The sequence below is a fragment of the Ramularia collo-cygni genome (genome assembly GCF_900074925.1).
Source record: "Ramularia collo-cygni strain URUG2 genome assembly, contig: RCC_scaffold19, whole genome shotgun sequence".
NCBI classification, from domain to species: Eukaryota; Fungi; Ascomycota; class Dothideomycetes; order Mycosphaerellales; family Mycosphaerellaceae; genus Ramularia; species Ramularia collo-cygni.
In genome coordinates, this window is record NW_019716273.1 from 58,257 (window position 1) to 70,362 (window position 12,106).

The 12,106-nt window shown below is 53.2% G+C and overlaps 4 protein-coding genes; 1 reads left to right on the forward strand and 3 right to left on the reverse strand.

Annotated features, from left to right (window-relative positions):
* Positions 1-569: 569 nt before the first annotated feature.
* Positions 570-2,367, reverse strand: RCC_09708 (related to triglyceride lipase-cholesterol esterase; the record flags this gene model as incomplete). XM_023774947.1 has 3 exons in its annotated part: positions 570-584; positions 653-1,716; positions 1,776-2,367. The coding sequence occupies 3 exons, from the start codon at positions 2,365-2,367 to the stop codon at positions 570-572; spliced, it is 1,671 nt and encodes a 556-aa protein (XP_023630715.1).
* Positions 2,368-2,701: 334 nt separating this feature from the next.
* Positions 2,702-3,128, forward strand: RCC_09709 (related to PET191 protein, involved in assembly of cytochrome oxidase; the record flags this gene model as incomplete). XM_023774948.1 has 2 exons in its annotated part: positions 2,702-2,726; positions 2,779-3,128. 2 exons carry the CDS (start codon positions 2,702-2,704, stop codon positions 3,126-3,128), a joined length of 375 nt encoding a protein of 124 aa, XP_023630716.1.
* Positions 3,129-3,549: 421 nt separating this feature from the next.
* RCC_09710 (uncharacterized protein) lies at positions 3,550-4,286 on the reverse strand (the record flags this gene model as incomplete). XM_023774949.1 has 2 exons in its annotated part: positions 3,550-3,607; positions 3,664-4,286. The coding sequence occupies 2 exons, from the start codon at positions 4,284-4,286 to the stop codon at positions 3,550-3,552; spliced, it is 681 nt and encodes a 226-aa protein (XP_023630717.1).
* Positions 4,287-5,187: 901 nt separating this feature from the next.
* RCC_09711 (related to Rho guanyl nucleotide exchange factor) lies at positions 5,188-10,527 on the reverse strand (the record flags this gene model as incomplete). XM_023774950.1 has 3 exons in its annotated part: positions 5,188-5,808; positions 5,883-6,209; positions 6,259-10,527. 3 exons carry the CDS (start codon positions 10,525-10,527, stop codon positions 5,188-5,190), a joined length of 5,217 nt encoding a protein of 1,738 aa, XP_023630718.1.
* Between the last annotated feature and the right edge of the window lie 1,579 nt (positions 10,528-12,106).

Below are 12,106 nucleotides of genomic sequence, written 5' to 3' on the forward strand. Positions count from 1 at the left end.
GTTGCCGAGTACCTAGGAACGATATCTCGAGGTTGTCGATATCATATGGAGGCGTGTAGAGCAGATTGGCGACAACTACAATGAAGTTGAACCGAGAAATATCGATGTGAACTTTCATTTTGTCTGTCGCGGGTTGTGTGCAGTGCAGCGTAGATATTGTCATCATTGAGAGTGGTTGGCGTTGTTCCGACGGTATGTGCAATGTAGAAGTCGACAGAGGATGCAGGCCCTCTTATGCAACGGCTTGACAAGGCTGCTCTCTGTACTGATAAACATATTGTGTCCGCTTCTGATACAGACGTTACAACAAGATAGTCCCATGTACGATAAGGCTGTCATACCGCGACAAAGCATCGCCGAATTAGGGTATATAAGAGAGCGTCCAGAACTGTCTTGCTCACCCCAAACATCACTCAGCCGGTCTCTCCGGTTCCACAAGACTAGTTGCAGAAGAGCACGTTGAACTCCACCATCCCTCTGGTCTATTCCTCACAACCGTCTGATCAGTAGCCGCCGTACTCACAGCCCCCAGGGAAGTTCCAGATAGGACCCGTCGTTGTGCGGTCTCGTCAGTTCCGGGGCTGCTGTGTTGAAGTAAGCTCAGTGTCGCTCTCGCCTCGCTGGACGCCGAAGATGTAGAAGGAGCACGTACAGTTTCGCCGGGCAGAAGGCTAGCCTGAAGGGTCCTGGTCCTACGCGGACTGGCAGAAGAGTGCGCAAAAGCGGATGGTGCGAGCATGAGTCCTTCCCGACTGCTGTTCATTTCATCGTCTTGGTCGCTTTCGTCCATTTGCTCCTCGGCATGAGAGCGACGGAAAGCGTCGGAAATGGGCGTCTCTGGCATTCGGCGAGACTGCTCATCGTCCGAGTATCCGGGAGGCTGTGTACTGTCGAAGATGTTGCGGCTGGGGAGTTCCAGGCCTCCGGTCCAGCCCAGCGCCTCGCGCTTGGTGACGCTGGGAGTAGCGTAGTTGTTCAAAGCTTCGAGGACATGTGGAAAGACGAGGTGCTCAACATCACTGGCCCAGAGGAGATCCAAATGCTCGTACTTTGGTACGCACTTCGCAACGGTATGCCTGGGCAGCTCCTTGAGCATGAGCTTGATATCGACCAAGCTATCGCTCCCGCCGTAGACGAGAACGATGGGAGTCTTGATGTTTCTGGTGGGAAACTTGGCAACCTTGTAATACTTGCTTCCTGTAGTGAAGCTGCCTGGACCAGTGACCTCGTCATCGAACATCTGAAATTTACCATTTCGGATGATCTGAAACCAGTGAACTACACTCTTGGTGCTGGTGAAAGAGTATAAGTGAGGATACGCGGCCAGCTTCTGGTGAGGTGTGATGTTGGCCGTCTTCCAGCCAAAGAGGAAACTCAGCGCCTTGTCGATGACCCAAGTAAAGATGGCTGGGTAGAGTATAGCCTGCCACATTGTCGTACTGCTGAGCATGGCGCGACGGCCGAATGCCAAGTAGAGTACTTCCGGGTTAGATTTGACTAGAGAGCTTACGATGCCAGAGGCAAGACCCGGAGGTGCCATGGCTGGTGCCAACGCCACGAATACATCGACCTTGGAGTTGAGCGTGGGATGAATTGACAAAGTAGCAAACGCTTGTGCAGTTCCTTGACTGAATCCAATATATGACAAGCTCGGCTGCTCCGTTGTGCTGAGGATATAGTTAATCGAATCAGGAATATCATGGAAGGCAAAGTCATCTGCGAGGGCGAGTTAGTGATGTCGATTCGAGTGCATCTCAAGCCAGACGATAACTTACCCATGCTGAAATTCCAAAACGGTAGGTCTATCGGACCGTAATGCAGCGACTTTTTGCTGTACTTGTTTCCTCTGTTATTACCGAGCCAGACATCGTAGCCCTGATCGACCAGCAGAAAGGGCAGACACCGCTCCTGCTCCGTAATGCATACCCAGACCTCGCTGTTCATCATGAGACCGTGGTGCAGGTATATCACCTTCTTCTGTATGCTGCCTGGCCCGCAATTGACACGCTGATCCTCCTCGCCTTTGCGCCAGGCGAGTCGGTGCACGCCCAGAAGGAAGCCATCTTTCGTCTGAACAACATGCTCCTCGGCAGAATAGCCGTAGAGCTCGCAAAGCGCGACGAAATCATCTGCATGCGCTATGGAGTATGAAACACCCTTTTTCTTATTGCGGGCGCGTCGCGAATATGGCGATGAGAGGCTGTTGAAGGCATTGCGACTGATCCGATACCCCAAGTGAATGATAGGCGTGGGGAGTAGCAGGGTTATCGTCCGGATCACGACTTCGAGGAGGAGGAGGACGAAGGAGCCACCGAGGGCGAGGTACTCGTGGATATGCAGCCGCCCGACGAAGGGAACGGGAGGCATTTTGATAGCGGCGGACGGCAGGCGGGCTTAGGTGTCGATTACTGGTATAGGTCGCATGCTATTTGAGATCGCTCGTAAACGGAGGGCATGTCCATGGCCAGCATCAGGAAACGGGCGGCGGTGTGATCAGGTGCATGATGTAGCGAAGGACCTCTTGTCCTCCCTCCCGCCAACTGTTTTGCATGTGATCGACGGGCCGGCGGCAAAAGTGCTGGAGATCTCGGGAAAGGCATCAAGTCATGATGGCCATCGAAATCATCCGCGAGACTTGATCGTCCGCACAACACCATCCTCTCCTTCATTGACTGTTCGGAGGCCGGAAAGACACCTCGCAATGCCGACCTCGTGCACAGATATCCGTATGCACACATCATCATAAATCTCGCTTACCTCCAGCTCACCGTGCTCTAGGCGCCGCGCTGGCAGCATGTCTCGCCAATAGCGACTGTGTCATGGTCCACCGCAACAAGCCAATCGATTGCCTACGGCCACCGCTCGTGGACACGCTTCCGACGCAGTGCCAACAGCTGAAGCACGGCTATGGTCAATGTAAACGTGGACTCGTCGATATGCGGAAACGCTTCCGCGGCAACAAACCCATTGCCACCAGCCAGGAACTGGAAGGCGATGGCCCAACACCCATGCTGTACGCGGGCAAAGGAACCTACGAGGGACTGCAAGCTCAGAAGGAGATGAAGGAGGGAGAGGAATACCAAACCTTCACGAGAAATGACGGTATTGAAGATCTACAAAAGAAGTGAACAGGTCGACCTCGACTCGATTGCCAAATAGAGCATGCTAGGATCCCGACGATGTGTCCAGCCTGCGCCCAGGATGCCTGCCACTTACCCAGCATGCTATTTCAATTCGTTGCGAGTGGCTGCTTCGGACCGTCATCACCAAATCTCACCCCTGCTCCGGAAAATGTCGACCAAGCCACGACCAACTACCAATCTCTACAGTAACAATCAGCGACTGCTCCAGCGACAAGAGGATCGATCGCACTCACCGCCAACTTGACAGCCTCTACCGAGTCCGTCTCCTCCAAATACACAGTCACTGTGGCGTCCCGCAGCGTCCTGGAATGACAATAGTCGAAGTCGGCCCTGCCGGTCTTGCTGGCACGAAACCTACACGTTCAGCATTGTGCGACTTGAGAGAGCAAAATATTTGCACTCGCGCTCACTGCTCAATCATGTTGCATTGCAAAGGACCCTCAAAATGCCAGCAGCTGTCAGAGCTGGTCCTAGGTCAGCACAGTATCGCAGAGCTGCAGCAAAGCAGTGAATTTCTCACCTGATATAACTGTCGTGCCATTTCCTCTCACCATCCCCAGAATCTTCCCTTGTCACCCCGTCAAAGACGTCGCCCATTGTTACTCCACCTTCCCTCACAATCGCAGGGTGTCGACCTCGCTGCCACCTTCGAACCAAGTACAAGCTCTTGCAAGGCGGCTGGGAGAGCAACATCTTCCTCCAGCTAGCTTCTGGTCGCAGAACTGCTGCCGGAACATCAGGAAGACGATCGGCCGGAAACGACATGCATACGTCCCAGCTCCACTCCTCCCGTCGTCCGAGTGATGAAAACGTAGACTGTCCTCCAGCACTGATCCCATCTCGGAGAATCACAAGCGTTATCGTCGGATAACAACCCGGAAAGGCCTTGAGTAGAAGACGATTGTTCTCGGGCTTGCGACCCGGCCTATTGCCAGGTTTATAGGCGTCGAACACCCGGCCCTCGAGATTCCAATCCGGTTCGAGAAAGAGTTTGCGTCGGAGTTTGATGCTGCCTTGGGTGGTGGAATGGAAACTTCGCGCTGTGCGTTGACTTAGGAGCAGGTCCTTAGATTGTAGGTTCAAGAGGATAATCTCGAGCAGTTCGGGGATGTTGAAAACTCGGGAGGCTGCTGAGGTATCCATGATGACACTAGGTAGGATGTTGGTGATGATACCAAATTAGACGTTAGCGAAGTAGTGTTAGGCGTGTGTATAACAAAGGCCTCCTCTTCTTTTTCTTCTTGGATGGATGATGGATACGAGGAGCGTTGGGCGGGTATAGATCTCAATGGAGAAAGCGCATTCCTTCTACAACCTTCTTCGACACGCAATCTCCTAGGCAAGAACAAGAGGTGCCGTTGCTATAAGAGAGCAAGTGGTGAGCAGAGGAAGAATTACTCCTCATCTGCACTGTGCGACTCTTTATCCCTGATAACTTTACTAATAAGATACTTTTGGGTTAACCTAGGCAAAGGCCACGCTCGAGTGCTCGAGTGCACCCGTGGCTTGGACATCCATGTGATTGAGAGTGACGAGACTCGCACCAAGATCTTGGGCTCCGGCGCAGCCGGATGCGGGGTCCAAAAAATAAGGGTCTACCTAGGTAGACATGTGAATAAAGCAAGGTACCTTGCGGCAGAACTGCATAATTTATAAGCGAGACCGTTCACAACCCCGGTAGAACCTCTTGACGAAGCGAGACAGCAAGAGGATGGAGAGAGATGAGGTAATCATGATCATGATCACACAGTCATGACTGGATCAATCGAGTCTCATCATAWGCTATACATCACTCCACTCCCACTCCACTCCTCTCCACTACATCTCACACAACTAATCTCAAACGAGGTCACACCTCTCCCCCCATCGCCCATCGTGCCGTGTAATCCGAAAGCTCTCAGCAATAATCATGCGAGGAGAGGCACCGTGGTATCTCGCGAAGAAAGAAACACAACGACAATATACCGCCAACTTATCCCATTCACATTCCACAAACCATGACAAGTGCATTCGTTGCGCCGTCATTGTCATCACATCTCCTCTCCTACTCTTTCATATTCTCATTCAATAGCAACTCCACCACAATCTGCGTCTTCTCCAACTCCGGATGCTGCATCACCAATTTCAGCGTCCTCGACGCAGTAGGCGTATACACAGGAGGAACACCCGCAGCYCCATTCACCACTGCGGGTGCATTTGCAGTCCAATTCGTCCCGTCGTCCAAACATTTGATTTCTCTCCCCGAGATGATCTGCTTCAGTCGGCCGTTCTGTGCATTTCGAATCTCAACGAAATCATTGTCAAACAATACGAGATATGGTCCGTACAACGCGGCATTCTGTGCATTCCCCACAAACTGCATGATGACTGAACGCGACACATCTCCGTGTTTGTTGACGTAGACGGCGAAGTTGCAGTAGCAGAGGAGAAATTCTTGGTCGGAGAGACGAAGCATACTCAATGCACGTTGGTCTTTGATGTGTTGCGCGATATTCTGCACGTGCTCTGCCTTGAGCTCTGGTACGGTCCAGGGTTGTTTCTTGTCGAGTGTGAGGACCTCAAAGCCCCGTGCCGTGCTGACAGCCAAACTTGAGTGGAAGAGATTCATCCCTGTGCACTCAGTCGGTATGTAAAATTCGTCGTACTCTCGAAAGAATTCGGTGGTCTGATTGTTGTTGTTAGCATGTTGAGTTGACAGACGTTCAAGTACAATGAGAGAGGCGAGATGGAGGACTTTACCTTCTTGAACATGCCGCGTTTCTTTTCGGTAGACTTCTGGTASACGGGCTCCAAGACTTTGAAGACCGAATTGAGATTGTCGCGCTTCTTGTAGAATACCAATGTCCGATCCTTCTGCTTGCCGGTGACGAAGAAGCCCACRTCTTTGCTGCCGGATAATTTTTGGGGCGCCTTTCGGGCGGAGTCGTTTGCTGGAACAGGCCCACTGCGCTCATTGGGACATACCACGTCGAGATGATATGCTATGAGCGATTTGTCTGATATGAGGAGGAAGAGGTTGAACTCCTCGAGCACTGCGACTTGCGTTACACGCAGCATGCCGATAGCCTGGTAAATGGTCAGTATAACCGTCTTCGCATCGTCGTGTATGACTTACCTTGGTCCACCCGCGTGGATTGTCCAGCTCGCTGACATATACCCCGTAATCAGTACCAACAGCAACCATCTGCTTACCCGGATGGGGCGTAGTGAAGCTAGTCGCGCAATTGACTCTCGCTCTGCAAATCGGTCCAGGCCTTCCAGTGTCCTTAAAACGGTGCTCGACTTCTTTGATAGCGCGATCAACAGGCGTACCCTTGATGACAACGCCCTTGCCGCTGCCACCAAAGGCATCGAACACAAAAGCAGAGTCAGCCATGACTCGCAGCCGGAATGGCTCGGCGTTTTGCGCGTGCAGGGCAGCAGCGTGCTTGGTTTTTGCTATCGTGAGTTTGGTGCACCATTCCCGTCTGGCATTTTCAGTCGGTGCGAAGAGGGTGTAGGTTTCTCTGCCGAGATGCTTGACTTTGAATGGGTACATGATACGATCCGAATCCCTGCCTTCACTGAGAGATGTCACAGGCTGCAACGAGTTGGAAGAGGCGCCTGTATTCGCGTGCTGTAAGTTACCAGCCCCGGCTGGCTGATTTGATGCTACCCTGGCCAGGGTTTCTTGACCAGATGGCGTTGATCTGCCAGTGGCTTCTCTCACAGACGTTATGCCTTTGACGTAACTTGACTTCTGCATGGCCGGGTCGTTTGCGCTCTCCAGAATCAGCAGGTCCATTGGTATAGGGAGCCTCGAAACGTCATATCTGTCCAGCTTGCCAGTCTCGCCTATCCGCGTAGCGATCGTCTTGGCAAGTATCAGGTAATGATCGAAGAGCAGGGCGTGGCATTCCAGCCATGTGAACCTGTTACTGCCCATCCGTTGTAGGTCACCGCGGTGTATTAGTTCTCGCCCAAAGTGATCAAGGTTGAGCTCGACCTCGTTCTGCATGCCCGGCCGCAATACCAACTTGCTGCTCAAATCCGCGAGGTCAATCTTCCTTTGCATTTCGGCCACACGAGCGTCACACTCCATGGCCACCGCTTTGACTTCTTCAAGCGCCAGCAACAAGTTTGTCTTCTCTTGGCTTTCGACAGTCATGTTCTTCAAAACCGTACTCAACAGCAGCGTATACCTTTGCAGCCGTGAAATGGGTGCCTTGAGGAAACTGTCAAGAGGAAGCCTGTCAGATCTCTTATCACCCCTGGCCCTGTCGACAAAGTTCCTGAAATCAATGTTCCGATCCATTTCCTGTCGCACCAAGTGGTCGGCTTTGGGGAAGTCGTTGGCGTAGTCAATGTATGCAACCTTGGCTTTGCGTATCCACTGTCGGAAGATATCACTGTACCCCACAACCCACGGACCCTGTTCCTGCTGTCTGTACTTGAGCTGCGGAAGGAGATGCTCCTCGTTGGCCATCTTGACCGTGTCGATGCGACCAAACACGTCTCGAATGAAGCGCTCTCTCCTTTTGGGAGTGATGACGGATGGCTCGACCCGGGCAAGTTGGTCGCGGTAGAGCGTCCGAAGCACATCCAAGTCTGACATGTATCTTTCCTCTGTGGACACAATTTCGTGCAAGACATGTTGCCTCTCCACATCTTTCTTGTCTCGACCTTCCACGTCTTCTTTCTTTACTTTGTAGAACTCCGTCCAGCTCTCGGTGGACCGCGAGGGTTGCGCCTGCAAGTTCACCTTTCTCAGCGTCCTTTGGCAGTGATGGGAATAGCAGCGATAGTTTGGCAGTATGTGGTCGTGTACGGTTGGTGAATAGCAACCAGACTTTGTGAGCTGGAATATGACACCAGATATGGGTCCAGGAACAATCTTGACCCATTCTTCCGTAGTGACCAGAGTCCCGGCAGCAAACATGTCAAGGACGACCCGGTGACTCAAGGCTTCAGCGTCAGCAATGTTCATGGTAGGTACTTTGCTTGTGAATAAGGCAACTAGTGCCTCCTGGATATCTGCTTCCTTGAGCTCAGTATTTTGTTCCGGCACAGTCACTTRGAACAACCATTTCAGCAAGGAGTTCAAGGACCACGGCTCGTCACATTTCTTGAATTCTGGGGCGCCGAGCTTGGATGGGACGAAACGCTTGCCGATAGCAGGCAGATCAAGGACCATGCTTGCAGTTGCAGGTGTTGACTCCAGAGTCGCATATGTCGAACCTCGTCCCATCTGTTGCCGAATTCTCCTTTCTTCAGCGTCTGTTTTGGACCGCAGTGGCTGCGCTACCTGGGGAGTATTACTGTGGCTAACCAGGGAGGTTGATCGAGGAACCCACTGCCCTTGGGCATTGTAGCCTTCGATCGTGCCCGGGTATGGAGGTTGGGCAGGAATAGRCGGCAAAGTCTTGAAATCGGTTGGTATCGCCGGCTGGTCAGTATCAAGATAGGGAACGGCAGGGAGAGGTCGTGATGGATACAGTGCACCCGCTGGCTGGAACATAATGTCCGGAGGCTCGTCCGGAAAGCGGTCGGGCAGCTGGCCCTCCATGAAAGAGTACTCATCGCCTTCATCGTAACTCTGCCGACGACCACCAGGCGCGGGTTCTGCAAGTCCACCAGTGCCTCCGACTTCGACGCGGGCTTCGGGATTGTATGGCTGGTTGTATCTTGAATACTCCGGGTGGTACTCATAGCCCTCGCGACTGGACTGGGACGCGTGAGACCTTCGCATGGAGCTGTTTTGACTTGACACAGCCTGGCTATGTGTGCCGCCGTTMAATTCACACCCAGCAGCAAGCTCGTTCGGGTCACCACCGTATGTCATCTGTACATCGTATCCACCCCCGAACGAGCTCATGTCGACATTTGCATAGTCATCGCTATCACTCCCGTCCGGCAATTGCTGATGGGAGCCTGGTTGGGAGCCAAGGCCACCGAACCTCATTTGGCTTCCGCCTCCACCACTCTGCCTCCTCGCATCGTCCTCCTCTGCCATTCGCATCATCGCCAGACCTTGGGCCGCTTCTACGTCGCTGTCGCTGCTGTAGCTCTCACCGCTGACGTGCTGTGGAACAGGTGATAGATGGCCGTTCATTGTTCCGTTTCGGGTCCCTCGACTGTCACGATGCGAGTTGATCGACGCAGAATGACTGGGAGCTTGAAACGGTGCCTGACTGATCGATATAGACGGACTTCGGGCACCGCTATTGGGACGTCCAGCATTCATTACTGCGCTCTCCACTTGATCAAACAGTTCATCTTGCGTCAAATCCTGTGTATCATCATAGTCATAGCCGGGAGATGGGCGTCCAATCTGACCTCGGAAGTAATCAGCATCGCGATCGGGAAGGGGTTGAATGGGCAATGGTCGATTGTGGGGATGTCTGTTCGTCGTATCAGCCCGCGAAGGTCCATGCGCAGGTGGAGTGGGTCCTGGTGTTGTGCTCAACGGCGAATTGGACGGGTACTGTGGGGATGGCGATTGTTGAGCGTCGTATGTATTGTGGACCGGTGGCGATGGAACCCAACTGGCAGGGAGCAGCCCGGGCATCGCAAGGGGCACATCAGCAGCCGGCCGCTGCCCATGAATGGAACCAGAGTGAGGTCGGTAGCTGCTAGCAGGATAGGGAACATTTACAGGTTGAGCAGCACCAGCTTGTGATTGGTAATCGTATTGTGCGCGCAGCGGTGATTGAGTACTTTGCGTTGTCCCAGAGTAATATTCATGCTGATGAGCAGGTGGTCGAGGACTGTACGGTTGAGCGGTAGTTTGAGGACTATACGGCGGGTGCGGGCTAAACTGCTGCTGCAGCGGTGATTGCCCATAGACAGGCTGCTGTGGCGACTGCCCGTACGATGGCTGCTGGGGTGACTGCCCATATGATGACTGTAACGGAGAGAAGTTGGCGTTGGAGTAACTCGCAGCAGGAGCATACGCATATGGGTCTACAGTCACACCACCATTGCCATTCACTGGCGGGTCGGGGTAAGCGGCAGGATTGTACTGCTGTGGGTACGGGTTCTGAGTATATCCAGCATACGCAGCGGGATTGTAGCCACCTGAATGTTGCTGTGGTGGAGGTGGAGGTGGAGGCTGTGAGTAATTCTGCGGGTTGTATGCCGGTTGTTGAGGCGATCCAGCATATGATCCACCAAACGTCGTGCTGCGCGGCGACTGATATTCATCCTGGTACACGTACCCACTAGGCGGCTGCTGTACAGCACCACCGCCTGCCGCCGGATATTGACTGTTGTATGTCGCCTGACCCGGATAGCCATACTGCTGCTGTTGCTGGTCTCCATTCGGAGCTGACTGGTTGTACGGGTCTTGATACCCGGGTTGCTGTGACGGTGGCGGTTGATACTGGCCGCTCGGATAGTACGACATGCTGGCCGGAGTGGTTCCTGAGCGGAGTGCTATCGCCGCGAGGTGCAAGTGAACGGGCAGTCGGGCTTATGCACTCCTGCAAACCTGCCTGCAGGTGCAATGGTCGCGTCGGCTGCACATGAAGTCGCCAGATATGCGCGACACAGTCTCCTCGCAGGTGGGAGAGCTTTGTTTCCGAGATCGTCGTCGTGGCTCAATGTCGCAGCGCCAACGGGTAGCTCGTCATGGCTCGCTCGTGTGTTTCGCGGTGGAGCTCGATCGTARCAGAGGTGAAGGTCTCGGGTATTATGTATTCCTTTCAACAGAGTCGCGATCCCGCGCTGTTTATCAAACCAAGCAAAATGGCTCCAGATGAGGTCGAGAGTGATCTCTGTGATTGTATCGCGGTCCTCGGCGCATCCTTCGATGTGAGGTTGGCGAGGCTGACTACAATCACGAATCACGCTAGCCCACCTCGTGGCTACCTTACCTACGAACCGAGCTGTGAGAAACAGCCCTGATCTTCTACCTGCCTATCTTTCCAGTACCTACGAAAACCACTTTCCACGACAGCCATGATATTCCGTGGCGGCATACTGAGAATAGTTCACGCTCATGTCGAGCCAGGTCTCCCTCCTACTTACCCGAGAAGGTGGTAGGCGCACAGACGACAAGATACTGGCCTGGACTCTTTTCACATCCCGAAACCGTGCACCTTGCGGAAGCGCAGCCAACATCAGCTGCTCGGATATCGCCACGCTCGAATTGGATCAGCCATGTGCCTTGTCGCGCTGATGATGAGAGGCGTTCTGGAGTAACGCGAGATGATGTGCGCTCGTGTTGTCCGCGAAGCACAGTCAGCTCCAACGGCCGGTGAAATTAACGTCTTTCACCCTGCCTCCTTCGATTGCAGACGTCTTTTTTTTCAGCGACAACGACAACACGACCAGGGAGTCATCATTCGGTGGGAGACTTGGCCCTTCGCAAGGCTGTTTACTTTTGCTAGCATGAGGGCCCTTTCGCGAACGTGGTCATCGATTCACTGCCAAGAGACTTCGCATTTCCCCGTCTTCGCTCGGAGCCGCAAAGGGACGACTCTGCCGCTTCGACAGTGCGACACGACGGCTTCAATGCGGATAGTCTGGGATCTTACGACCTTGCGACATCTGATCCCTTCACTGGAAAGTCAAGTCGAAAGAGCACTGCTCAAACCGAACGATTACTGTAGGCAGACTAGGTATCCGGGCGTCTCTTATCATTGACATRTAGCTTCGGTCTATCGCATTTCTCATAGTAGAATATCTTGTACCTTTACATACTAACTTGAGATATTTCAATCAACCTGCAGTTGTGATAGGGATCAAACACATTTCGAGCTGGCCGCGACAAGAGCGGTGTCAGCACAAACAGTGACCATCTTTATTTTGGATTGACAAATCACCCGGGTTGAAAAAATCCTGATTTGCTTGGATCTCACGGTAGGCACGAGAGGAGCCGTACAGCGAGACAGGAGTGCCATCATCAACAAGCACACCGTTTGCACAGGAAACGGCCATCTAGGACTATGACCGACGGCGGTGAAGTGGGTTGGGACCGGGGG